The 26221-nt window shown below is 47.6% G+C and overlaps 1 protein-coding gene across 4 annotated transcripts in view; it reads right to left on the bottom strand.

The window, feature by feature from the left end:
• LOC149327550 (uncharacterized) overlaps positions 1-26221 on the bottom strand; it is an 87922-nt gene that overhangs the window by 15714 nt on the left and 45987 nt on the right. The window contains exon 3 of one of the 4 annotated variants that reach the window (XR_016285948.1): positions 1078-23400. The exons of 2 other annotated variants lie outside the window; for them this stretch is intronic. Coding sequence is in view for 1 of the 2 variants with exons in the window: in XM_089562431.1 (XP_089418557.1) it covers positions 22569-23081 (513 nt within the window). In the remaining variant the exon portion in view is untranslated. Of the gene's footprint in view, positions 1-1077 lie in introns of those variants that run through there. One more of the 4 variants, XM_089562431.1, reaches the window with a different exon arrangement.

Genomic DNA, 26221 nt, shown 5'->3' with positions numbered 1-26221 from the left:
CATTGGGGAGCCGGGGCGGAGCTGTGGCCAAATGCCAGTGATTAGTCACCTAGCCGCCTCTCCACCGCCTGAGGCGGGAGCAAGGGAAAGAGGAGAAACAACGCGGGAAGTCGGCACAGCCGCGCAACGGCAACGGCGGAAAGCCAGGATTCCCACATCCCCCTCTCCTTAAATGCCCTCCTACCCATCGGCAAAGCACGCGGCCAAAATAAAGAAATCAATACAGAAAAAAAAACTACACTTCAGTTCCAAAATAAAGAAATGAATACAGAAAAAAAAAACTAGCTACACTTCAGTTCCAAAATAAAGAAATGAATACACAAAAAAAAACTAGCTACACTTCAGTTCCAGCCAGAATAAAACAAAAACACACAAACAAAGGAAAAACAAAGGCAAACAACACTTGCATACGCTTCAGTAAATCAAAACAGCTTGCAGATTATATACACGGTACACAAGGCGATGTGAATTCAACTGTACAACTATGTGACAGGTGGATGCAGCCTCAAAGTTCGATGGCGCGGCCCAATGGGCCGGTCGGCGACTCACCGCTCGCAGACTTCAAGTTGAACGGGTTGGGAGGGCCGACGACTGATGGCGGTCTTCTTTCCGTTGATGTAGGGTGCGTTGATGACGACGGGGCCGCGGCAGAGCACTGACCTCGCGCCCTTGGACACGACATCACGTTCGGGCACAAAACAGTTAGTGCACCCCCTTCACGCCGGCTTAAACGGGCGCGGATGTTCGGCGGCGTCCTGATGTGTAACCTTGGCCACAGCGAGGGGTCCTTCTCATCCTCGCGCTCACGCAGAAGCACACAACGGCACAACTCACAGGCGTCGCCTTGGCTCATGGTTACGCGCGCACACAGTCACAGCCATAACCACGCATACACCGGCAAGTGCGCGGACGCTGGTTGGCGACAACGATCCCCTCATCAGAAGCGTCCAGAGGCGCCGCGGCGAGGGTCAAAGGGTGCACTTTCCGCCCCCCATCGCCCCAAACGCCCCGCCAATTTCCCCTCCATACGGGCCGCACAAAACTCGCACCGCGACACACGGCTCCTTAACGAGCCAACCACCCACAGTCGGGCCAGAAATGAGAAAAGGCGCGCTGTACAAACGACACCGCTCTAGTCCAAACAGTATGTTGATGAGCTGTAGCAAGTCATCAACGGCGTCCCATGGCAGCCCATGTGCAACCATGAAGGCTAAAATTAAAATCATCATGATGGCGGCCGCTTTTGTTGTTGAGGAACCGGGAAGAGTGTCATCTCCATATTCATCTAGAGTAGCACTGAGAGTTTCTTCATAGTGCATGGATTCCAGCTCATTTAAACGTACTTCCCCTACTCCGGCACTACAAGCGCTTTCGTTGTCTTCGTCAAGCAGCACTGAAAACGTGCCACCATCGCACGGACACGGTGACCACCGGTAACAGCGCTAGAGGCTACAGAAGCTTCGGCAGTATCTTCGTCTGTTGTTGGTTTGGTTTATTGGGGTTTAACGTCCCAAAGCGACTAAGGCTATGAGGGACGCCGTAGAGAAGTGCTCCGGAAATTTAGACCACCTGCGGTTCTCTAACGTGCACTGACATCGCACAGCACATGGGCCTCTAGAATTTCGCCTCCATCGAAATTCAGCCGCCGCGGCCGGGATCGAACCCGCGTCTTTCGGGTCAGCAGCCGAGTGCCGTAACCACTGAGCCACCGCAGCGACTCTTCATCTGATGCGGCTGCTTCATTACGACCTCTAGCCACTGCCTGTAGCGATGCGTCGATGCAGGCACAGCAAATTCGTGATCCTCGTGCAGGTGTTCTTTTCGCCTCTTCCTCTCCGAGCGCTCGCACATTGTGTAGAGTTAAAAAAAACACCAAAAGTCAAAGCGCAACTTGTTCAAGTGAAGATAACATGAACCATCGATAACGGCAAACCCTACAACAAAAGGTACAAATCAGAAATCGACCGGAATCTTACTATCGAGGCACGACAGGCTAATTAAACGAAGCCAGCACTTTGAAGTTTGCTGGGCTACCGAGACAGAGTGCACGAGATGTGATACAGCGACACGCACCAGCGCCGAGTTGCAACTGAACATTAAAGGAGTATAGAAAAATAAATTTTGGGTGCATGTTTTCGTATTTGTAATGATGTGTAAGGCATTAATATACACCGGTTACCACTTGGTATTCTCCCTGCTCTCTCCCTGTCTCATGCTGCTTCTCATTTGTCGTCATTGCTCTTTGTCTGCTCAGCCACCTCAGGCCTCGCCTGCATTGTTTTTGCCGCATAGCTGTGTTTGCAAAGTTGTGTTCGCATTTCATCGAAATCAGCCCATGGTCGAAGATGACAACATCGTCATACACGTACCTTGAGTGCAAGGACGGCGGAAAAGCTATCGTGCATGTTTCAATGGTGACGGACTTCGCACCAAAAGACGTGTGTGAAGTGACGAGCAACAGGAAGATTTACTGGCGGCCAGGCGATGGCGGCCACGATGGCGAAGAAGGGTTCTACGACGGCGATGTTGTGATTCTAGGATGTAAGTACACATTTGAAATGTCGGTTTTCTTATACCACTACCTTACTATTTCAGCCAGCTCAGGCCTCGCCCGCGTTGTGTTTGCCGCATAGTTGTGTTCGCATTTCATCAAAATCAGTCCATGGTCGAAGATGACATCGTCATACGCGTACCTTGAGTACAAGGACGGCGGAAAAGCTATCGTGCATGTTTCAATGGTGACGGACTTCGCACTAAACGACGTGTGTGAAGTGATGAGCAACAAGATTTACTGGCGGCCGGGTGGTGGCAGCCACGACGGCGATGTTGTGATTCTAGGACGTAAGTACACATTTGAAATGTCCATTTTCTTATACCACTACCTCACTAGCTATTTCAGCCAGCTCAGGCCTCGCCCGCATTGTTTTTGCCGCATAGTTCTGTTCGCATTTCATCGAAATCAGCCCATGGTCGAAGATGACAACATCGTCATACGCGTACCTTGAGTACAAGGACGGCGGAAAAGCTATTGTGCATGTTTCAATGGTGATGGACTTCGCACCAAAAGACGTGTGTGAAGTGACGAGCAACAGGAAGATTTACTGGCGGCCGGGCGATGGCGGCCACGACGGCGAAGGAGGGTTCTACAATTGTGATGTGATTCTAGGATGTAAGTACACATTTGAAATGTCCATTTTCTTATACCACTGCCTCACTAGCTATTTCAGCCAGCTCAGGCCTCGCCCGCATTGTTTTTGCCGCATAGTTCTGTTCGCATTTCATCGAAATCAGTCCATGGTCGAAGATGACAACATCGTCATACGCGTACCTTGAGTACAAGGACGGCGGAAAAGCTATCGTGCATGTTTCAATGGTGACGGACTTTGCACCAAAAGACGTGTGTGAAATGACGAGCAACAAGAAGATTTACTGGCGGCCGGGCGATGGCAGCCACGACGGCGAAGGAGGGTTCTACAATTGTGATGTTGTCATTCTAGGATGTAAGTACACATTTGAAATGTCCATTTTCTTATACCACTGCCTCACTAGCTATTTCAGCCACCTCAGGCCTCGCCCGCGTTGTTCTTGCCGCATAGTTGTGTTCGCATTTCATCGAAATCAGCCCATGGTCGAAGATGACAACATCGTCATACACGTACCTTGAGCACAAGGACGGCGGAAAAGCTATCGTGCATGTTTCAATGGTGACGGACTTCGTACCAAAAGACGTGTGTGAAGTGACGAGCAACAGGAAGATTTACTGGCGGCCGGGCGGTGGCGGCCACGATGGCGAAGAAGGGTTCTACGACGGCGATGTTGTGATTCTAGGATGTAAGTACACATTTGAAATGTTGGTTTTCTTATACCACTACCTCACTATTTCAGCCAGCTCAGGCCTCGCCCGCGTTGTGTTTGCCGCATAGTTGTGTTTGCATTTCATCGAAATCAGTCCATGGTCGAAGATGACAACATCGTCATACGCGTACCTTGAGTACAAGGACGGCGGAAAAGCTATCGTCATGTTTCAATGGTGACGGACTTCGCACTAAACGACGTGTGTGAAGTGACGAGCAACAAGATTTACTGGCAGCCGGGTGGTGGCAGCCACGACGGCGATGTTGTGATTCTAGGACGTAAGTACACATTTGAAATGTCCATTTTCTCATACAACTGCCTCACTAGCTATTTCAGCCAGCTCAGGCCTCGCCTGCATTGTTTTTGCCGCATAGTTCTGTTCGCATTTCATCGAAATCAGTCCATGGTCGAAGATGACAACATCGTCATACGCGTACCTTGAGTACAAGGACGGCGGAAAAGCTATCGTGCATGTTTCAATGGTGACGGACTTCGCACCAAAAGACGTGTGTGAAGTGACGAGCATCAGGAAGATTTACTGGCGGCCAGGCGATGGCGGCCACGACGGCGAAGAAGGGTTCTACGACGGCGATGTTGTGATTCTAGGATGTAAGTACACATTTGAAATGTCGGTTTTTTTATACCACTACCTCACTAGCTATTTCAGCCAGCTCAGGCCTCGCCTGCGTTTTTGCCGCATAGTTCTGTTCGCATTTCATCGAAATCAGTCCATGGTCGATGATGACAACATCGTCATACGCGTACCTTGAGTACAAGGACGGCGGAAAAGCTATCGTGCATGTTTCAATGGTGACGGACTACTTCGCACCAAAAGATGTGTGTGAAGTGACGAGCAACAAAATTTACTGGCGGCCGGGCGGTGGCGGCCACGACAGCGATGTTGTGATTCTAGGACGTAAGTACACATTTGAAATGTCCATTTTCTTATACCACTACCTCACTAGCTATTTCAGCCAGCTCAGGCCTCGCCCGCATTGTTTTTGCTGCATAGTTGTGTACGCATTTCATCGAAATCAGTCATGGTCGAAGATGACAACATCGTCATACGCGTACCTTGAGTGCAAGGACGGCGGAAAAGCCATCGTGCATGTTTCAATAGTGACGGACTTCGCACCAAAAGACGTGTGTGAAATGACGAGCAACAAGAAGATTTACTGGCGGCCGGGCGATGGTGGCCACGACGGCGAAGGAGGGTTCTACAATGGTGATGTTGCGATTCTTGGACCTAAGTGTGCATTTGAAATGTCGATTTTGTTATACCACTATCTCACTAGCTAATATAATATCATTCAAACTGAATAGTGTTAGCATCAAATATCATTAATGAGCTGGCACATGGAAACATTGAATTTGCTGGGTTAAATGATGTCACAAATTGAGGTAGTTAAGTGGTCAATCGCATTCGATCTCGTACTTCAATCATGTCTCGAGACGTCATGTACGCAACAGAAACAAGGAAGGAGAAAGATAATGCGCACACCACCAATGTTTCAATTTCTTTTGTCCACTTCTGCTAAAAAATGTTAATTTTGGCAATGGCAATGGTTTTAGTTAATTTTCACAATGTAGGTAGTCAGTCGTGGATAGCCATTCCTCTCGATCCCGGCAGCGGCCGAGAACAAAGCACGGCCCTGCCAGCGAGCGTCGGTCATTCTGGGTTCTGTTTTCCTTGTTGGCCGACGTTCCGCGTACGTTTAGCTCGATAGCGATGTTGCTCGAAATTGTAATTTAGCTCCTCACATTTAGGATGTCAGCTGCACGTTTCGTGTTTCTTCACGATAGACTGTGTTAGCCATACTACATGTATCTTATAGTGCCTAGAATATTAAGCACCATATCGTTTGTTTACATTTATTGAATATTTTGTGTACTCACTGCCATTGCTTTTGATGGACAAAGTGCAGCAGCGTGATCGTGTAGCTGCTGGCTGCGCCCCCGTATATAATGGGCACGAATTTAAAAATTTTAACCAGCCATAGGTATTTTGCAGAGCGGCGAAAGGCGATGGTGGAGAGGGGGAGCTGAAAATCCCAAGGCTGCACCTTATAGCTATCAGAGACCACAACAGAAGGTACCAATCAAGTACATACATCTGGAAGTATTCATGTGATGTCATGGATATTATTTGGTGCCCAACTCCCAGCTTAAGAGCGCAGGTTGACGGAGGAAGGGCTAAGCCAATTACACACACACTGTAGCCTCTTGACGTGCTTCATGGACACCAAAGGTATTGTTCCTGGAAGGAGGTGCTTGTTGAGATGCCAGCTGAACAGTAGCACTGCTAAGGAAACTGAGCCTCTCCCTCACTCCTCCTTAGATACCTGCCTGCCGCAAATTTTTTTCAACTACCCAGAGCCTTCAGCGTCCCCTGACATCTCACGGCACACAGGCGTTTTCACTTGTCTTCACAAAAATGCAGCTGCCGCGGTTTGAATCAAAAATTAGTCTGTAGTGGTTTGCTTTGATAGAAGGGCACCCTGTTGTCTCAGCTAGGCTGGATGAAAATTAAAAAAAAAAAGAAAATCCAAGCATTCTTTTTGAATTGGGATCAAGTGAACATTGTAGGGAGTAGAGTATCTGTCAGTGTTTTCTTGTAATTCCTATTTTATGAATTAGTAGATCCTAGGCCCAATCCCCGCCATTGCAGCCGCGCGATTCAATGGGAGCGAAGTGCACAGTGATGAATGAGCATGTGACGTTGAAAAACCCCAAATTGTATAAATTATTCTCCGGCGGGATAAATTACTCCGTAGCCCGCCACTGCGGCGTTTTGAAGCCCACCTGGCGTTTGGGACGTTAAGCCCCAAAATTCACTTTATGGATTAGTTGATAATAATTCACTCTTCTAATATGGGCCCCGCCGCGGTGGCTCAGTGGCTACGGCGCTCGACTGCTGACCCGAAAGACGCGGGTTCGATCCCGGCCGCGGCGGCTGAATTTCTATGAAGGCGAAATTCTACAGGCCCGTGTGCTGTGCAATGTCAGTGCACGTTAAAGAACCCCAGGTGGTCGAAATTTCCGGAGCCCTCCACTACGGCATCCCTCATAGCCTAAGTTGCTTCGGTACATTAAACCCCAATAAACTAAACTAACTCTTCTAATATGGGTTTGAAGAATTAGACCAAAAATTTTTGCTTCCGTGTTCTGTTCTTTCAGATGATGCGCTAGACGTTAGTATACATGAATTACATTGTGGTGTTCGGCTACAACCACTAAACGATTTATAATTGGATTTCTTCTTTATGCTGTTTCGGTTTTGCTCTCATCAGCCATTTGATTGCTGCGACATGTTTCAGTCATGTGAGGCATGAAAAAAAAAGGCAATATAACTGCTGATGCATCGTACCAGCTGTTGAAGCAGGCTTGTTTAAGTGTTTTAGAAATTAAAACAACAAATAAGGGATATTCAAAATTCCGCAAGTGCGCTTTCCCACATAACTATGTTGCCCCAAACAAGATGGCCGACTTCGCTATAAAGGAACTATGTGGGCTACAGGACAGGAGCTAAAGGTGTGCATAGAACGCAAGAAACGTATTTTGGAAGAATCAAACAAAAAACCAGTCTTTCTTGCTTTGTTTCAGCTGGAAACGCATGGTCAGCCATCTTGTTTGGGACAAGATTGTTATGCGGAAAAGCGCACTTGCGGAATTTTGAATATCCCCTATTAAGGATTATACCTTAGTTTTTTAGCAGCTATCATTACCTAAACACACACTGTTACTTGTCATTTTCTGGGTTTGGTTTCATCAACCAAACGATAGCAAAGCATCAAGAAGAAATTGAATTATAAATAATTTAGTGGTAGTGGTCAAATACCACATTGTGAACCATCTGTATTTTAAAGGCAACACATCCTTTGCAAGAAGAAAACATGCGACTGAAATTTGTGTCTATGGTCCTATAAATGCTCAATTAAGATTTGCAAAGTTGTTGAGCACCATGATAATGGTGTGGAATAGATGCTTCTGAAAACTACCCTCTGCGTTGTGTTGGGTTTAATGACACATAGGCGGCTAAGGCCATCATGCGCCAAGCACAAGGTATTGGAAATGCTGCATAGCATAGAAATAAAAGCCAGTGAAAATTTAGAAGAATTATGGGACAGTTTGCTCCATGTGCCCAGATTCGCTGCGCCTGCAGCACTCCTATCTTCGACTTCATAAAGGGGCACTTGTGTATCCCTTCTGCACTGCACACAACAAGGCTTCGCATTGCTGGTGGTTTCGAGCTATGTGCTAGCAGCCGTTGGTGGTCAACATATTTCGTCAGAGGTCAGACTACCTCAGAAGCAGACAGTTACCACTCACTGCTGCTGCTTTTGACTGTTGTCAATGGCGAGTAGATTCCAAAGTTCTGCTAGCCAAAAAAGGCCGTGAAAGTTGCACTGAGTGGCTTTCACTTCACGCTATGTAGCTGCCAATAGCAATGTTGTGTTCCTTTAGCGTTACAAGGGTTTTAATTCACACTGGTTACATTCTTACATCAATCAATGGCCACACACACCACAGCTCGGCAGCACCACTGTCAGTTCACACAAATGCACACGTAACCATTGCTACTGGGTCGGTGGCTCCATCTGCCGTAATGTGCATGACACATATGCATACACAACAGGCAGAATCAGGATGACAACAATTGGTGGCTCTACTTTGATGTAACAAATCAGTAGCTGCTACGCTGCTTTAACCCTTTCAATGCCAAGTTTTTTTACTCACAGCTGCACACACTCTGCCGGTTTTTTTTTGCAGGTTACTTTCCTGGAAATATTTTGCTAGCAACGCACTAAAATGCTCTGCAGGACATGTAGACATGTTTATTTACGATAATCTTATAGATATTAGTTGTACTGAATCAAATCTTCCAGCACCAATCGTGCCTGTCTGATTTCCTCTTACGTGGATTTTTCGGTGGCGGGGGTCTTCATCGCTGTCATCACTCGACAAGGCACTTAGGTGGGCTCCTTCCTCGTTTGGACACTGAATTCATAAGCAGTTTTGAATTTCTTCCTCCGTCAAAGCGCGGACGAGTCTGGCACACTGCCTCACATGGCTGCTGTGCTGAAACCAAAACGAAGCTAGGTACTCGGATGTGGAGACATGCGCGCCATCTGTAGTGTAAAATTTACCCTACAAGATTTATAAATTTATGGGGCTTCTTCATAGATGACGCTACATGTAAGCATCTTTTTTTACACGAGTCATGTGGCAGGCTGCTGTATGTTTTATGCACGTCATGCTCTGATGAAAAAGCACACAGCAAGTTTGAGTAAACAGTTGCATCTACAAAACAGCGGCCAATTTCTGTTACCTCTTGCTCTTTATTTCCATCTTTCTTAGTTGGCGTGGTCATGCCCGGAAAAGCGGGTGTTTTTCATCGCAAAAGGAAAATGTACTTGCAAAGCTAGTATCACGGCTCGATGCAAGCACGCTCCTGCGGTGTGCTTTCATGTAAATGAAGAAGTTCATTCATGCACAAGACAGCCCCAGAAATGGGGCAAGCCAACTGGACCAGGATGTGTTGCATCTCTTCCCTTGTGAGTTAACAAAGCCTTCATGCCTCCGAAAGCATCACTAAATGCATCGATGCTGAATACTTTGGAGATTCTTTCCAGGCAGCAGCAGTATTGTTCACCTCTTTTTAATACTGAATATCCAAAGTGCCACACCTTGACACTGCACTTTGATTTTTGATTCTCTTCTTTATTTATTAAAGTCCCTCTCTCTTTGATTTTTGAGTAAAACATTAAGCTGCTCACCCGTTTTTCTTATCTTCCATAACAGGTCTAGACACAGAGGTTGCTAATGCACAACCTGCAGATCCCAGCATTCTGCTCAATTACCCCAACATTGTGTACCCTCTGAAAGAAATACTGCAACTGCAGAATTCAAATGCTGACATGATCTGCAGTGACGTGCTCAACGGCATTGTGGAAACAGTGTTGACAACACTGGAAAAAGAAGTTTTGAAGGACTTACTCGACCCAATGTTGAAAAGACCTGTAAACAGGTACCTCGATATTATCAATGAAAAAGAAACTCAAGTGCGAGATTTTCTACAGAGTTGAGCCCCGAAAAGGCTCAAACCTACATTAAAAAGGTGGTCATTGAAGGTACCTCAATTGACTTATGCCTGCTCACACTGGGTGAGGCAAATTGTTCACGGTAATTAAATTATAGGTACCTCAATTGACTTATGCCTGCTCACACTGGGTGAGGCAAATTGTTCATGGTAATTAAATTATAGTACAAGATGGCAAGCACATCTTCCATACATTAGATGGCTTTATGTTTGCACCTCTAACATTTTGCAGATGGCATGAAGAGCGCTCGGTTCACGTCAGCAGCACAAAGGTCCACACGATCAAGTCTAAAAACAGTAATGATGGTATGAAAAAGAGCTGCTCGACAACTGGTCAAAACATCATCTCACAGAAGCGCTGCAATACACTACGTAATATACTCAAACAGCACTGAACGTTTAAACAAAATACATACGCAGTAATTTCATCAGTCACAAAGTTGCACCGCGCAAACATGCTGAAATTCAAACCTCACCTTTGTAATTTATTTGCACTAAGGTTGAGCATGCAAGTATATTTCACCAGGCATCAAGACAGAAGCGATAGGATATAAAGAGCTTCAAAAAAAAGCTCAGTGTACGTATTGCACAGGTAAGTTATATTGTTTAAGATGGCATGAGCTATTCCTTGTGTGCCCAGTTTCCTATTATGCGGCCATTTCAACTCAAGTGCCGATTCCAATTCCTCATTTATCTAGACTGGAGGACTTGTGCTCCAAAAGCAGCCATGGCTGTGCTGCAGCCCAGATAGACGTGAAAATTGATGGATAAATTGTGCTAACTAAAATTAAATGCACGCATGAGTACAGAGACAAACCGTTTATAAGCTATGAAGAAAAGTGCAGCTACCTTCATTATTTGACATTCGTTGAGGATGTTACTTAACTAAAAAAGACGTGTGCATACTACACACAAATTCAAGTAGAATTGTATATTCTCAATCTCCGAAAGGCCCTACTCATGTATACACCCCAAAGCATTCCGTGTTGATTAAGGTGAATTGAGACGAGGTCTTCCTCTGGAATCTAATCCCTAAAATGGAGTATTTTTATTTCAAGCTTCTAATTAATTCTTTGTTCTAGAGTACAGTGATTTGTGTATTTGCCTTGTTTTGTTTCCTTGCTTTACATATCTTCCTTTTTATAAGGTTTTGCATACGTGCTTTACATTTCTGCGCTGTTCAAGTCGAATGACATGTAGACTGTGATAGTTGTTCATATTAAGGTACTTCGTACTTTATTTTTATTTCAACAGAATTTGTGTTGTAAATAATTGCAGCTGTATCTGGCCTATGACTATGACGAAGTGTTGCACTGCACAGCTGCTAGTCTGTGTGGTCTAAGTGACCTCATCTACTTTAATAGTTAATCTATCGAGTGTCATGGTAGACCTCATCGCCTCATAGAGTCGGCAAGATACAGCCAAGCCCTTGCGTGCCTTCCAGAGGAACTTTGAGGGGCAAAGGAAGACAACATTTACAATTTTCATTATTTCATTTCATGGTTGTGGTGTACTATATGACATGCATTTGACTGACGGCATGCAGAAATGTGCGGTAGCTGCTGCTTGGAACTAGACTTTTAGAAGCAACTCTGATTAGTTTAAAGGATGAAAAAGTAGACATCTTGCAGTCTCCCTTTGCCCTTTAAGGCAGTACTCACACTTGTTCCTCGTCTAGCTGAAGTACAAATTTTTCATTCTTGTCCCATGCAAGCATCACATAAAACCAAAGTGACGAAAATGCCCAACTGGTAAACTTAATGACTGCTGAGGGATAAAGAATCGCCTTTGACTTTTTTACTCCTTCAGGCATTTAGCGCTGTGATATTGAGCACTTGTGTCAGATGAATCTGCCACATTTTGTTATATGAGCCCTCAATTCCACTGATAAAGATAGATCTCTGCTTCTTTGGCTATTGTAACAGATGTTGAACACATTCATCTGAAGAACTTTTTGTGCTTTGATGGATGCAAGATTGTCAAGTGCATGGTTCTGGCACTCAATATCTGTTGGCTAGTTGTGGGAAACATTTCATCTGCTTAAAGCGGTACCAGCTAGCACCAATACCTGTACAAATGCACAGTATGATATCACCACCTTTCGTCATGGTAGACTTATTTCAGAAAAACATAAGCGAAATAAGCGATAAAAGTTAATGACAAGGTTCATGTTCAAGCCCCATCAACTCGCTCACTACTCAGCTCAGAGTTTTGAGCTTGGTTTTCTTGACACAAACAGACTGTGATAAAGATTCCTGCCCTCTGTAATACGCCTTTCATTTTTGTGCGAACATGCAGAAAAATAATGAATTCCTGAAAATACTGCTACACTGGCAGTTTCTGGCTTTGGCCAAGGCCTCATAGACAGGCAGAATTGTCTTTATGCAGAAAGTACAGCTCTCTTCTCCGGTAGCAGACCGTAAGTACCCTACCCATGTCAGCGTTACTAGAACTACGGTGGCTAGATGAGTTGGTGTGCCGACCGCCAAGGGAGCGAAGTTCCGCGCGCCTCCACTTCATGACAAGCGCTGCTGTTCTCTGCCCGGTGCTTGGGTGTGGATCGTCTACTGCTCGTCGCGTTTGCACTTGGCTTTTCTCTCACCCCTATTTTGGCTCACAACGTTACTTTTTGTGTTCACTATCACTAGGCAATAGGGCTGAAGCAGATATTTACTATTTGGCAATGAAAAGGTAAGAGAAAGCAGGTATTTTATTCTCGTTTCCACCGGCTCTAGCACAATGCAGTTCATAACAGACCCAGTGCTTTATGATAAAAAAGAGGAAAAGCAGCTTACAGCCAGCTTAAAACTGGCAAAGAAGAGGCCTAAATTTTCATTGCTTTTGTGCCGTGGTGTCCCAAATGGTTTAAAAAATGCGAGTTCTCCACTACGTCTGCTGGTAAACAATTAGGTACAGCACTCCGCCTTGCATGTGAATGCAACTTCAAGAAGCAGATCATCGAACAGAACTACACATTTGCCAATGAGGGTAATACTTTTACACTATCAAAATCATGTCCTCCATAGCACATGATATGCAGCGCAAATGCTATGGGTAGTGCTACCGTATTTTGGGAGCCGGCGCACCTGTTCAAGCTGTGCCCGTGGCCACATGCCAGCCTGCGTGAAAATGGGAAGCTTTTCACCACCTGTTGCTTTGGACAGCTTCGCGATTTCTTGCACATTATCTCACTCAATAAATGTGGCAAAGAATAGGCGAGTTTGCCTGACTGCTTGGCTTTTTCCCGCAGCGAGGGATTACCCAAGGAATTGAAATTAGGGGGGGGGGGGGGGGGTGGAAGTACAACAGAAGTGGTAGTCATTTTTATTTTCGCATTTTAATGAAGTATACACTTCAAATTCACTTAGTTCAGATTCCCCAAATGTTATGGGATGCATCGACGGGACTTACACCGAGATAAGGTGCCCAGCTGGGGAGGATAGCCTCGACATATATAAATAGACACTACAAAAAGTCGTATGGGGCAAGCTTTCTGCAGTGCTGAAGTTCATTGACGTGTTTCTTGGCCACAAAGGTAAAATGCAAGATGCAGGAGCATTTTAGTGTTGTTTTGCTTTGGGAAAACCTCCTGAAGTTTGTGGAAACAGATTTTCATATACTTGGCGATGCTGCGTACCCTCTAAGGAAGCACTTGTTTTTGACCCCATTCAGGGATACAACTTGTGCCTAAGTTAAACATGTGTACGCATCGAAAATGCATTTGGTCTTTAGAAAGGCCATTCCAGACAGCTTATGCTTCTGGAGTTCTGGTCTTGCCTGCTGTGTTCTACATAAGCAGTTCAAGCAGTGTTCAAGCAGGAGATCATGGCCATGATTATGAAGAACGTTCTGTTACAAATGCGAGTAAGCCAGACCCCAGATCAGTGCTGGCCTCTATAGACACAAAAGCTGGGGGAACAGAAATGAAACCAAATTGTTCGGTACCTGCAGACCATTCAGTAGGTCAGAGAATAATACTGCATCTGCCTTCCATTTTTAATGATACTCTACTAAGGTTGCCAACATCAGTACTGGAAACAGATCTTGAATTTCCCTGCTTTCCTTGTTGCCACTTTTTTTGCACTGCCTTTGTCTGAATTCTTGTAAGTGCATTGTGTGTATAAGTATGTTGTTGCATATAACTGATCAGGTAGACAACCAGAAGATGACTGCCTACTACTGCCCACACGGATTGTCGCCGCCATGTGTCCCCCAGCCCTGTAGACGGCCGCTCTGACGATCTGAGGGAAGGCCATCAGACAGTGACTGCCACCAGCGAATTCCCCGCTCTGTGCTGCGGCCGCTGCCACCAGTTGGCCCAGGCATATAAGGGCCCCTGCCAGCAGACTCATAACAGTCCAGGAGGAGATCTGCCTGTTTTGGGGCGTGGTCTGTGTAGTGTGTGTGAGTTCTGCAAGGTGGCACAACTGCTTCCCCGGGTTCAATAAAGCCTGAGGGGTCTTCGGCTTGCTGAGCGGTGGTGTGTCTCGCTCGGCATTCGTGCTTACAGAAGCACATCCCGCTACAGTCTGCAGCAATCGATGCCTGGACCTTCTCCTGGCCAAGAGGGGTCTGCTTTGACTCCAAAGTCCCCCTCACACACCATATTTTAAGTCGATTTTATTAAACTGACCATGCATGCGTGCACTGGGCCCAGATAGTGACTGCCACCGCTTTTTTATACATGCCGAGAAAACAAGCAATTAAATATCATTACCTATTTCGCATGAGATTGCGAGCTTTTTTTAGCGTGAATCGTGATTTCCATCTTTTTCGAAGAAGAGTTTTCAGGGACTTTCAAGGGTTACAAAAACTCAAGGACATTCAAGGGCCTTGAAAATTGGGTTTTCAAATTCAAGGGTTTTAAGGACCTCTACGCATCCTGTGTCTATAACAGGGGCGCTGTTCTTCTGAAGCCGACGATTTCGTTGGCTTTTTTGCCGCCCTCCTAGCACTATGATATGGTGCTGAATAAATTGAATTCAAAAAAAGACTCAGTGCCAAAAAACAATCGCACGGAGAGACGGTTCTCTTTCTGTGTGATGTTCTTTTGACGCTGAGTTTTTGTGCTTTTGTTGTCAACACCTCCTCTTTATTGTAGCATCATACTACATAAGACGCATATCGATTATTGTGTGATGGACATATCGTATTACTTTATCCATGTTTTTCTGGCTTCAGTTTGCATATTTTTTATATATGAACAGGTAATTTTGGTATTGTAGCATTTTAAGGAAGTAATCGTTTAAAATTCACTTACTTCAGATTTCCCAAATGTTCTGGGATGCATCGACAGAACTTACACCGAGACAAGGTGCCCAGCTGGGAAGATAGCCTCGACGTACATAAATAGGCACTACAAAAAGTCGTATGGGGCAAGCTTTCTGCAGTGCCAAAGTTCATTGACGTGTTTCTTGGCCACACCGGCAAAATGCAAGATGCAGGAGCATTTTAGTGTTGTTTTGGTTGGGAAAAACTTCCTGAAATTTGTGGAAACAGATTTCATGTACTTGGCGATGTTGCGTACCCTCTAAAGGAGTACCTGTTGACCCTATTCAGGGATACAACTTGTACCTAAGCTAAACATGCGTACGCATCGAAAATGCATTTGGTCTTTTGAAAGGCCATTCCAGAGAGCTTATGCTTCCGGAGTTCTAGTCGGTAAAGAAGGCAACATTGTTTATTCTTGCCTGCTGTGTTCTACACAATCAGTTCAACCAGTGTTCAAGCAGGAGATGATGGCTATAATTATGAAGGACGTTCTGTTACAAATGCGACTATGCCAGACCCCAGATCAGTGCTGGCCTCTCTATACACAAAAGCAGAAAAAATAATCATCAAACAGCTGGTGGAACAGAAACGAAACCAAAGTGTTCGGTACCTGCAGACCATTCAGTAGGCCAGAGAATAATACTGCATCTGCCTTCCATTTATAATGATACTCTAATAAGGTTGTCAACATCAGTACTGGAAACAGATGTTCAACTGCCTTGCTTTCCTTGTTGCCACTTTTTTTGCACTGCCTTTGTCCGAATGTTGTAAGTGCATTGTGTGTATAAGTATGTTGTTGCATATAACTGATCGGGAAGATAGCCAGAAGATGACTGCCTACTGCCCACAAGGACTGCCACCGTCACGCATTACCCGGCCCAGTAGACGGCCGCTGTGTATAAGTATGTTGTTGCATATAACTGATCGGGAAGATAGCCAGAAGATGACTGCCTACTGCCCACAGGGACTGCCACCGTCACGCATTACCCGGCCCAGTAGACGGCCGCTGTGTATAAGTATGTTGTTGCATATAACTGATCGGGAAGATAGCCAGAAGATGACTGCCTACTGCCCACAAGGACTGCCACCGTCACGCATTACCCGGCCCAGTAGACGGCCGCTGTGTATAAGTATGTTGTTGCATATAACTGATCGGGAAGATAGCCAGAAGATGACTGCCTACTGCCCACAAGGACTGCCACCGTCACGCATTACCCGGCCCAGTAGACGGCCGCTGTGTATAATTATGTTGTTGCATATAACTGATCGGGAAGATAGCCAGAAGTTGACTGCCTACTGCCCACAAGGACTGCCACCGTCACGCATTACCCGGCCCAGTAGAAGGCCGCTGTGTATAAGTATGTTGTTGCATATAACTGATCGGGAAGATAGCCAGAAGATGACTGCCTACTGCCCACAGGGACTGCCACCGTCACGCATTACCAGGCCCAGTAGACGGTCGCTGTGTATAAGTATGTTATTGCATATAACTGATCGGGAAGATAGCCAGAAGATGACTGCCTACTGCCCACAGGGACTGCCACCGTCACGCATTACCCGGCCCAGTAGACGGTCGCTCAGACGATCCCAGAGAAGGCCATCAGAAGGTGACTTCTACCAGCAAATTCCCCGCTCTGTAGTGCGGGCGCCGCCACCGGTTGGCCCAGGCTTATAAGGGGCCTAGCCAGCAGACTCGTAACAGTCCGGGAGGAGATCTGCTTGTTTCGGGGCGTGGCCCGTGTAGTGTGTGTGAGTTCCACTAGGTGGCACCACTGCTTCCCCGGCTATATATCTGGGTTCAATAAAGCCTGAGGGGTCTTTGGCCTGCAGAGCGGCGGTGTGTCTCGTTTGGCATTCGTCCTTACAGAAGCACACCTGCTACATGGTGTCAGAAGTGGGATTGCGAAGCTACTGATTTGGCACTCTTCGGCTCTTCACCATGAACGATGCCGCCACAGCCTCACTCAGGGCAGTGCTTCGGCCACCATCGCTGTTCGACTTTGACAGCCCAGGTACCTGGCTGACATGGCTGCTGCAGTTCAAGGACTTTTGTTGAGCAACGGGACTATGTACCGCTGCACAGGAAGTACAGGTGCGTTCCATACTGTACTGCATGGGGCCGCAAGCAAGAACGGTTTTTGCATCAACGACGCTAACAGAGGCCAACGCCAATGATATAGCAGCGTCAAAAAGCCGTTCACTGACCATTTCGTCCACATGCTCAACAAGTTGTACAAGTCTGCCCGTTTTCATCGCCGGACGCAGCAACCGGGTGAGACCATTGATTCATTTTTCAACGCGATCCGTACCACGGTAAAGCACTGCACCTACTCGTCGTCAGCTACTGAAGATAGGCTTGTGCGCGACCGTTTCGTTGCCGGTTTGTTGGACCACGAGCTTTCAGACATACTTTGTCGAAGCCCAAAGTTCAGTTTGCAAGAAGCATTAACTCAAGCATGTCAGCACGAAGACGCTGATAACAAACGCAGAATTCATGACTCAGTAGAATCGCCTTCACTCGCTGTCGACGCAACGCGCATGCGAAAAGGGAAGCTATCATGACCAACTCCTAATGACCAACCCCTCAGGGTCCGACAGCCCTGCCGAACCTGTCGCCAGAGAGGAGCCACCCGAAATGAAGCCATCCGGTAGCAGGTCTACTACTGCAGGGTCCACCACCTCAACTTCGTCTGCTTCATTCCTGTGTCCCGGTTTGGAAGAACGATACGGAGGCCGAAAAAACTGGACTTGCGAGGGCTTGTGTTGTGCATACTGTTCCTTCTTAAACAAGGGGCGATGTAGTGTGTGTGTGTGCTCCACTAGGTGGCACCACTGCTTCCCCGGCTATATATCTGGGTTCAATAAATCCTGAGGGGTCTTTGGCCTGCTGAGCAGCGGTGTGTCTCGTTCGGCATTCCCGGTTACAGAAGCACATCCCGCTACAGTCCACAGCAATCGATGCCTGGACCTCCTCCTGGCCAAGAGGGGTCTGCATCGACTCCGAAGTCTGCCTCACCCACCATATTTTAAGTTGATTTTATTAAACTGACCCTGCATGCGAGCACTTGGCCCAGACGGCCGCCTCGACGATCCGGGGGAAGGCCATTAGATGGCCACTGCCACCGTTTATTTTTTTAATTTTCAGAAAGCATTTGATCTTGTTAATCACCAACTACTTTGTTTTAAGCTCGGTAAACTGAACATCAACCCAAACATTCTTTCATGGATCGAAAGTTTTTTGCGTAACAGAACTCAATTCGTCACTGCAAATAACGCTGATTCCTCACTATGCTCTGTTACCTCCGGCGTGCCTCAATGTTCTTTACTCGGGCCGCTATTGTTTCTAATATACATTAACGACCTGCCAATTTCTATTAACTCCACAATTAGGCTCTTCGCAGATGATTGCGTTATTTATCGAGTAATCAAATCCGCTTAAGACTCATCCATACTTCAAAGTGACCTAAATAAGGTATCTAATTGGTGTAATAGTTGGCTTATGAGACTGAATACTAACAAGTGTAAGGTCATGCGTATTTCACACCGATCTGCTAACGAAAATCTTATTCCCTACAATATTTCAGGTTCTCTCTTTGAGCAAGTTACCGCATATAAATATTTAGGGGTTCATATAACTTCTAACCTTTCATGGCAGGCACATGTCGATTATGTTGTTAACAATGCTAACCGCATGCTTGGCTACTTGCGTCGTAATTTTTCCTTGCTCCATCTTTCTTCTTTAAAGCTACTACTCTATAAAACCTTAGTTAGATCGAAATTAGAATTCTGTTTGAACAGCAAGAAAGAGTAAGACAGGCAGGCAAGGTTAATCTGAAAATAACATACAACACCGAAGCTTTTGCGTGTCTATATGTGTATCAATGGCTTATTTCTGGCATGCGCTTATTACTGTAACCTAATGACAGCGCATGTGGTGAGGGGTCATGACTGACTGGACCATCTTGATTTTGCACCCACGATTCTTACTAACACACTTAACACATTTATTATTTATTTATTTGTGACGCTGAGTGTGCCGCACGGCATAAAATGTGGTGTTAGTTTTATGCCACACGCGTGTGCCACACGCACGGGCACACGCATGTCGACCATCAACAGCATCGCACTGGGTTTCCTGGCCTATGAGGGACACAGCAACGGCCGGGCCGAAGAACACTATCCGGGCGGCGACTACCTGCAGGCATCTGTCTTTGCGGCTGGCGAGAGGAGATTTTGCGCCTGGAATTTGGTGCACACTTTTCTTCGCTTGTCAGTCCAGCAGCTGATCAGCATTGCAGAAGGCGACACGGGCTCTGGTGACATCTCGCTCTTCCAGGGAGTGTTTGGCATTGGCGTGCGAGGAGTGCGCAGACTAGTTGGCATCCCGAAGACACACCTTGAACAGTGTTCGGCCGCGTCGGTCCTAACGGGACCTATGGGAGTCATCTACCTGTCACACCAACCTACTGGGAGAGTCAGGTCATCAGTGTTGACTACAAGCCTGTGACTGACTACGTCCTGCCGACCCCCATGCCGGACTCAAATCTGTACGTGTGGCTCTCATCCGTGCCAGGAGACGCCGTGCCTTTCGTGGTCACAGGCCGCACTGTGGAGGGGACCTCGGCCATCCAGCTCCCGCAGGGACCAAAGCTGAGCCCTCCTCCTGGCCAGGACGGACCATATCTGGCCGAGGCAAGCGCCACCACCCGAGTGGCTTCCAACGATGCAGCCAGTCTCATGGAGGAAGAATGGTGGGAGGACCGACTTATGCATTTTCGGGCATGCTACCAACTCAGCTACTACTCTGGATCTCTGCTACCCGCCCCCGCACCCGGACCGGGCAATGCTCCGCGCCGCATCCCTCGCTCCCGAGACTGGTGGCAGTGCGGGCCCGGGGACTCCTGGGTACTGTACCCTGTCTACACCCCCATGTCCACCATGTGGATGGCGATTATGGATGCTGACACACGTGAGAGGCTGATGTTTGCCTCCACTGACGGCACTTCCTGGTTGTCCATCTTGACCACGGGCACCGGAGCCAGAGCGGGCGGTTTCTTCTTCTCGTTCGAGCGGCCCCACACCATGACCGTCGAGGGGGATCGAAAGCCGGGCCCCAATCTCACCTCCTGGTTGGCCGACTGGGGAAACTCGACCGGAGACGAGACGCCGGAGGTGCAGCAGCGGTCGTCTGTGGGCTCTCGTCTCTTGCATCATCAAAGAAGGAATGTCCCGCTGCGGCGGCGCCAAGTGGATCAGTCGAGTCACCGCCTGCGCCCGAGAAGAAACCCGAACAGTAAAAGAGTTGAACGAGGCCCTGGCGGGGTGTCGGCTGGAGGAAGAGGCCATGTGGGCTCTAAATGCCTGTTTCATTGAGATCACTGCTCTGGGGCAAGTGGCGCTGTTTTGTGACTTGTGTGTCACCCTCGCGGTGCGGGGCTACCATTATACGCCTGGCTTCGTTGCGGCCGTCCTCGCTGGAGCGGGCCTGTGGGGCCGACTGCCTCCCCCATGTCTCGAGAACCTGTACAGGAAGAACACATCTCTCCGGCCACCGCAGCGGATGAACGCGTTGTCTGTCAGTGAAGTGTGTGCGCGTGTGCGTCGTGAGGTGCGTCCTGAAACAGAACTGATACCATCGCGTCCTGACGACTGGGAAGATCATCTCGACCTACTTCTGGCAGATCCTTCAGACGACAGACTTGCCATTGCCGCGTTTCCCCCCCGCACCAAGAACGACCTAGGCATCGGAACATCAGGCTTGCCGACATGATCTTCTTTTATATAGAGTTCCCGGAGTATGGAGACATCCAGACCCTGCTCCAACAGCTGAAGTACTTTGACTACGTGATGGTGTGCAACTTGCTCTTGGGACGAATTGTATTCCATGGCACCCGTTGGTGGGAAGTGTTGAAAGACTCCGGCTGCCTGGACGCTGGCTCTGAGCATTTCAGACTCGCAGGGAAGACTCTTTCTGACATCGTGAAAAAAGAAACTGTCGACATGGGGCCCAGCGAGCGTGTGAGGTTCTACGAGGTTGCCAGCTTGCATGGTGCCATGTCACCTCCCGTGCCAACCTGGGACCCCATCGAGGAGACAAGAGAACTTGCTGAGTCCAGGAAGAACAGACACGGACTGTACGGACACAATGAATTCGGCCAGGATGCCATCCTGAACTACATCCACCGCCTCGCCCATATCGCAGGACCCAAGATTGAAGAGTTTTAAAGAATGGATCGCCAGCGGCTGCTGGGAACGTGCGGGCTCGTCCTCTGTGGGTGCGGTGGAATATGAGGTGGATGGCAAGGCCGAGAAGTACCACTTCAAGGCTAGAAAGAATCTAGTCCTGGACATCATTCCCGTTGAGGACCTCTACCAGGAGGCGCTGACATGCAAAAGCCAGGAAAATACTGCACTCATAAAGTATGAGTCTGCAAAATTCGTATAGCTGTCTTCCCCCTTGCTTGTTTATTTGGGACAGGCATGGCTGTACAGCCTGGCCGGAACATATTATAAAGCATGGCCTGGCAACACACTGGAAGAGGCACCAAACGAGGAAGCTCACCGTAATGAAGACACTTACCACAGGCTGCGTCAGGGGTGGTTCGCACTGCCCTACGACTTCAGTCGCTTTGACCACCAACCTACTACTTCGGAGGTGCTGGCCTTTCATGATGTACTGGTGACACGTGCACTCATGGAGGCAAGACCAGAAGACAGAGACCATGTGCGGCAAATCACCTCGAACCAGAAAGAAGGATACCGCAACGCCACCCTGAGATCCCTACCCGGCGTAGGCAACCAACAGACGTTCAAGGTCACCGGCGGCCTAATGTCAGGACTGCATTCTACCTCCAGCGTGGGCTCCGATTGGAACCTGGCCCTGGGCAAGACAGGCGAGCGCCTGCTGAACTCTTTACGCCGTGACGATGCCAAGGTGAAGACGAAGCTCTACGTCAGAGGGGACGACACTCAGGTCTTGTCTCAAAATTGCCGCGACGTGCTGGGCACCAAGCTGGCATGCAACGCTCTGGGGGCTGAGGCGAACGAGTCGAAATTTACATAGCCGCCGTGGACGCTCGGAATTCCTGCGGATCGAAACGTCAGATGGGGCTCGGGGATATCCCTGCCGCACAGTCCCTTTAGCCGTTCAAAGCCGACCTTGGAACGCCAGGCCATTGGGCCCGGAGGCGGTGGTGGGCCATGTTGCCAAAGTACTTGCCACCCTGGCCAGAAGACTGGAAGATCCAAAACATCTGCTGAGGTTCAGAGAGTTCTATGTCCAACGACTTCTGAGACTTAACACATTTGTATACGTTTTTTTTATCAATAAAGCAATGAATTTTTAAGCGTGTGAGTGTCCTCCATGCCAAGCTGAGGGAGCTGCTGTCAGATCTCTTGGCTTTGAACTTGGGTTGCCAGCAACACATTGCTGGGGTGATGGGCTCACCCTCATCAACGAAGATCGCGTGCTGGAGACAGCGTGAAGCTGGTGCTCTTCCAGCGCTTCGCCCACTGGGGCGCGCTGGGGGGTGCTCTCTTTCTCGAGGCCCGCTTCCAGGTATCCCTGAAGCGCATCAAGCACGTCCTGCCCGCCATCCACAATCTCTATGAGCTCCTTGATGTGGCACTGGTCAGCGGGGTCCAGCTGGAACAGGGGCGCCATCTCACTCATGGGACTGCAGCTGGCAGCACAGAAAGCCAGGGCTAAAAGGGCCAGCACGGCACCCACTACCAGGGTCACTGCTGTGCCCACCCTTTGCGCCATCTCCGTGCGTGAGAAAATGTGCCAGCAGCAACCCGTGGAGGTCACAGAGGAGCTTCTCAATAATGGTGGACGCCTGTCTTGGGTCCACATTCTCGGAATTGACTCAGGAGTCCAGGGAGGAGAGCTGGTGAAGGAGCTGCAGGCCAACCTGCAAGTCAGAGATGGTGGCCGGCACCTTGATGTGGTAGCAGGCCAGCGTGGCGGAAGCCGGGAGGTCGATGGAAGGCTCTTCCGGGCACGGCGAGACCCCGTGGCTGCTCCCAAAGTTAAGAGTCTTTTGATCCCAACGGCGGGTCTGGAGGAAGTCGCCACCCCCGAGTGCTCCGTGTGTGCTCTTCGCAGCGGCGGACCGAGGCGACCAGGCGCTTGGCGAATTCGGTGACTGGAGGCTGCCCAGCAACGTCCCCGTCTGATTACGAAGCAGAAGAAAACAAAGAGTCCCTCGCGTTCTTGCCAGCAATGGTGAGTCCAAGACAATTTTCTTGCTACACATAAGTGCAACTCCTACATATCACCATTGATGAAAGTACATGAAGCTGGACCCGAGCATCTTGTAATTGTAAAAGATGACTATATTTTGGTACTGCTTTATGAGTGAGACTCCGGAGAAAGCTTTCTTGAGAGCACGTGCAACAAAGTTTACCTCAGAGGATGTAAAAACTCGAAAGCAGATCAAGCGGCTGCAGCAGTCTAGCAGAAGACTCCAGAAACAAAACGCTGAGTTGAACGCTGTGCTCCAAATGGTACTCAGGAAGAGCATTCTGCTGTGCTTGACACCCTTGGTACAGCTAATCAACACCTCCTCAAAAGACAGATATCCAAGTGCTCTGGCAGGGATGCGCTGAGGCAATTTTCACCTGACCTCAGTGCATTTGCACTGACAGTCAATTTCTACTCGCCATGAGCATACAATTATGTGAGAGAGGTCTTCGACACCTGCTTGCCGCACCAAAGAACACTGCAGAAGTGGTATCAGACCGTAGATGGCAATGCTGGCTTTTCAACTGAGGCATTTCAACTAAGGCTCTGAAAATGAAATGCACCGAGATGAGCAGCCGAGGCCACCAAACTGTACGCAGTCTGATGATTGATGAAATGTCAATCAAGCAGCAGGTTCAATCGAACAGGGGCAATTCTGAGAGGTTCACTGACATGGGCACAGGAGTTGATGGTAACTACGTGCCACAGGCAAAAGCTGTTCTTGTTGTAACGGCAGTGGCCATAAACGAAGGGTGGAAGCTGCCCCTCGGATACTTTTTTTGTAGATGGTCTGGTCGGCAAGCAGTGCGCTAACTTAGTTACACAGAGCCTGCTTCTTGCCCATGATGCTGGGGCAATGGTTGTAGCTCTAACATGCAATGGAGCTCCAGCAAATATAGCCATGTTGCAGGAGCATGGATGCAGCTTCAGGAATGTAGACCAAATGAGGACAACATTCTGTCATCCTGCCACCCAAGGACCACAGGCAGCATTTCTTGACTCTTGCCATATGTTAAAACTTGTCGGAAATGCTCATGCACACAAAACAACTTTCACTGACAACAATATGAAGACAGTGGCATGGCAGCATATTGAGTGGCTACACACACTGCAACAGAAAGAAGGGCTTCACCTCGCCAACAAGCTGCGCAGAGCACATAAAGATTGGGAGAGGCAGCCTATGAGGATCAGGCTAATGGCCCAAACTATGAGCATATCCGTGGCCAGAGCCCTAGCTGAACATTGAGTGCTCCAGGTAGAAGGTTTTGCTAACTCTCGGCCATCTGAAGATTTTTGGGGTGCATCAAGAATACTTTCAATGCGTTAAATTCAAGGAGCATACACCAAAAGGGCTTCAAGAAAGCTTTAAATGAGTGAAATTTCCAAGATGTTTAGGCTAAGTTTAAAGTCTCCATCATTTATCTTTCATCACTGAGGGAGTCTACCAGTGGCCACAGGATGATCGAGGCTGCACGAAAGACAGGATTTTTAGGTTTTGTAGCAGGTGTGAAAAGCTTACTCACACTCCATAATTTCACTGTCATGGAAAAGAAAGACTTCAAATACATACCAGTCCAGAAAATTTGTCAATACCACATGTAACTTTTTTCCAGACTCATTAGATCACACGGAGGACATGACAACCCAACTACTATACAGTTTCATGCTGCTTTCAAAAAAATAGTAGTTCATAATGAGCTCGCTGATGCAGCAACAGGGAACTGCTTACCTCTGGAAACTACAGCAATTTTTGTCCAGCGGTAGTGCTGTTACTGATTCAACAAGTGGGACAATAAATACGTCAACAGACAGGAGGCGCATTTTGGATGCTGACACTGCTACGCAGCACCCGGAAGCCAGCGATCACAGCGATATCTCACATCTGGAGCATATCACTGAATGGGGAGACAGTAGTAGCATACATGGCTGGGTACGTTTCACACACGTTTCATACTAAGCTGATGTGTGAACAGTGCACAGAAGCACTGCTTGCATATTCGCCAAAGGGTAACACACATTCTTTCTACATAGCCTCTTTTTTTCAACTTTAAGATATTGTTACCTAGTCTGGGGCACCACAACTGCTACTAACCTTGCTAAAACACACAGGCTGCAAAAGAAAGCTGTGCGCATAATCTCAAATGCTGCTTATGATGCCCACACCAAGCCCATTTTTGAAAACTTGAACCTAATCTCATTACCAAATCTTTATAATTCAGTGCTTGCATCACGCTATCAGACCTCGATGAAAAATAATGATTTTTATCTCAAGGAACTTGCAGAAATGAAATTACGGCACGCTGCTTATAACACAAGGAGCACAGAACAGTGGCAGTTACCATATACACGAACCAATTACGGTCGCCAGATGCTGCGCTACACCTTACCAAGTGTATTAAATGCTGCCCATATCGCTCACTCGTAATCAATGTGCTCTGAAACTTCTCACCACACTTCTGGGATTTTTATTTCTATATGTATTTTTTGCGAGTTTTTCAAATTTCCTAGCTATGCCTTGCCTTGTAACTAGTCTTTTTCGCCTTTCTTGTATCTTGTATTCTTGCATTGTATTTTTTGTATTGTATTTTTGTATCTTGCATTCTTGTATTTTCCGCCTTTCTTGTATCTTTGCTACTTGCACTGTAATTCCTGCCTTGATGTATCTTTGTTTCTTCTTTTTGTTGTACATGAAACAAGAATGTACTTGCCTTTCTTTTCTTATCATGTCGGTTTCTGCGTCGCTCCGCCAT

Source organism: Amblyomma mixtum, chromosome 10 (assembly GCF_055824585.1).
Source record: "Amblyomma mixtum isolate Tamu chromosome 10, ASM5582458v1, whole genome shotgun sequence".
Classification (NCBI taxonomy): Eukaryota; Metazoa; Arthropoda; class Arachnida; order Ixodida; family Ixodidae; genus Amblyomma; species Amblyomma mixtum.
This window is presented reverse-complemented; position numbering and strand designations above follow the sequence as displayed.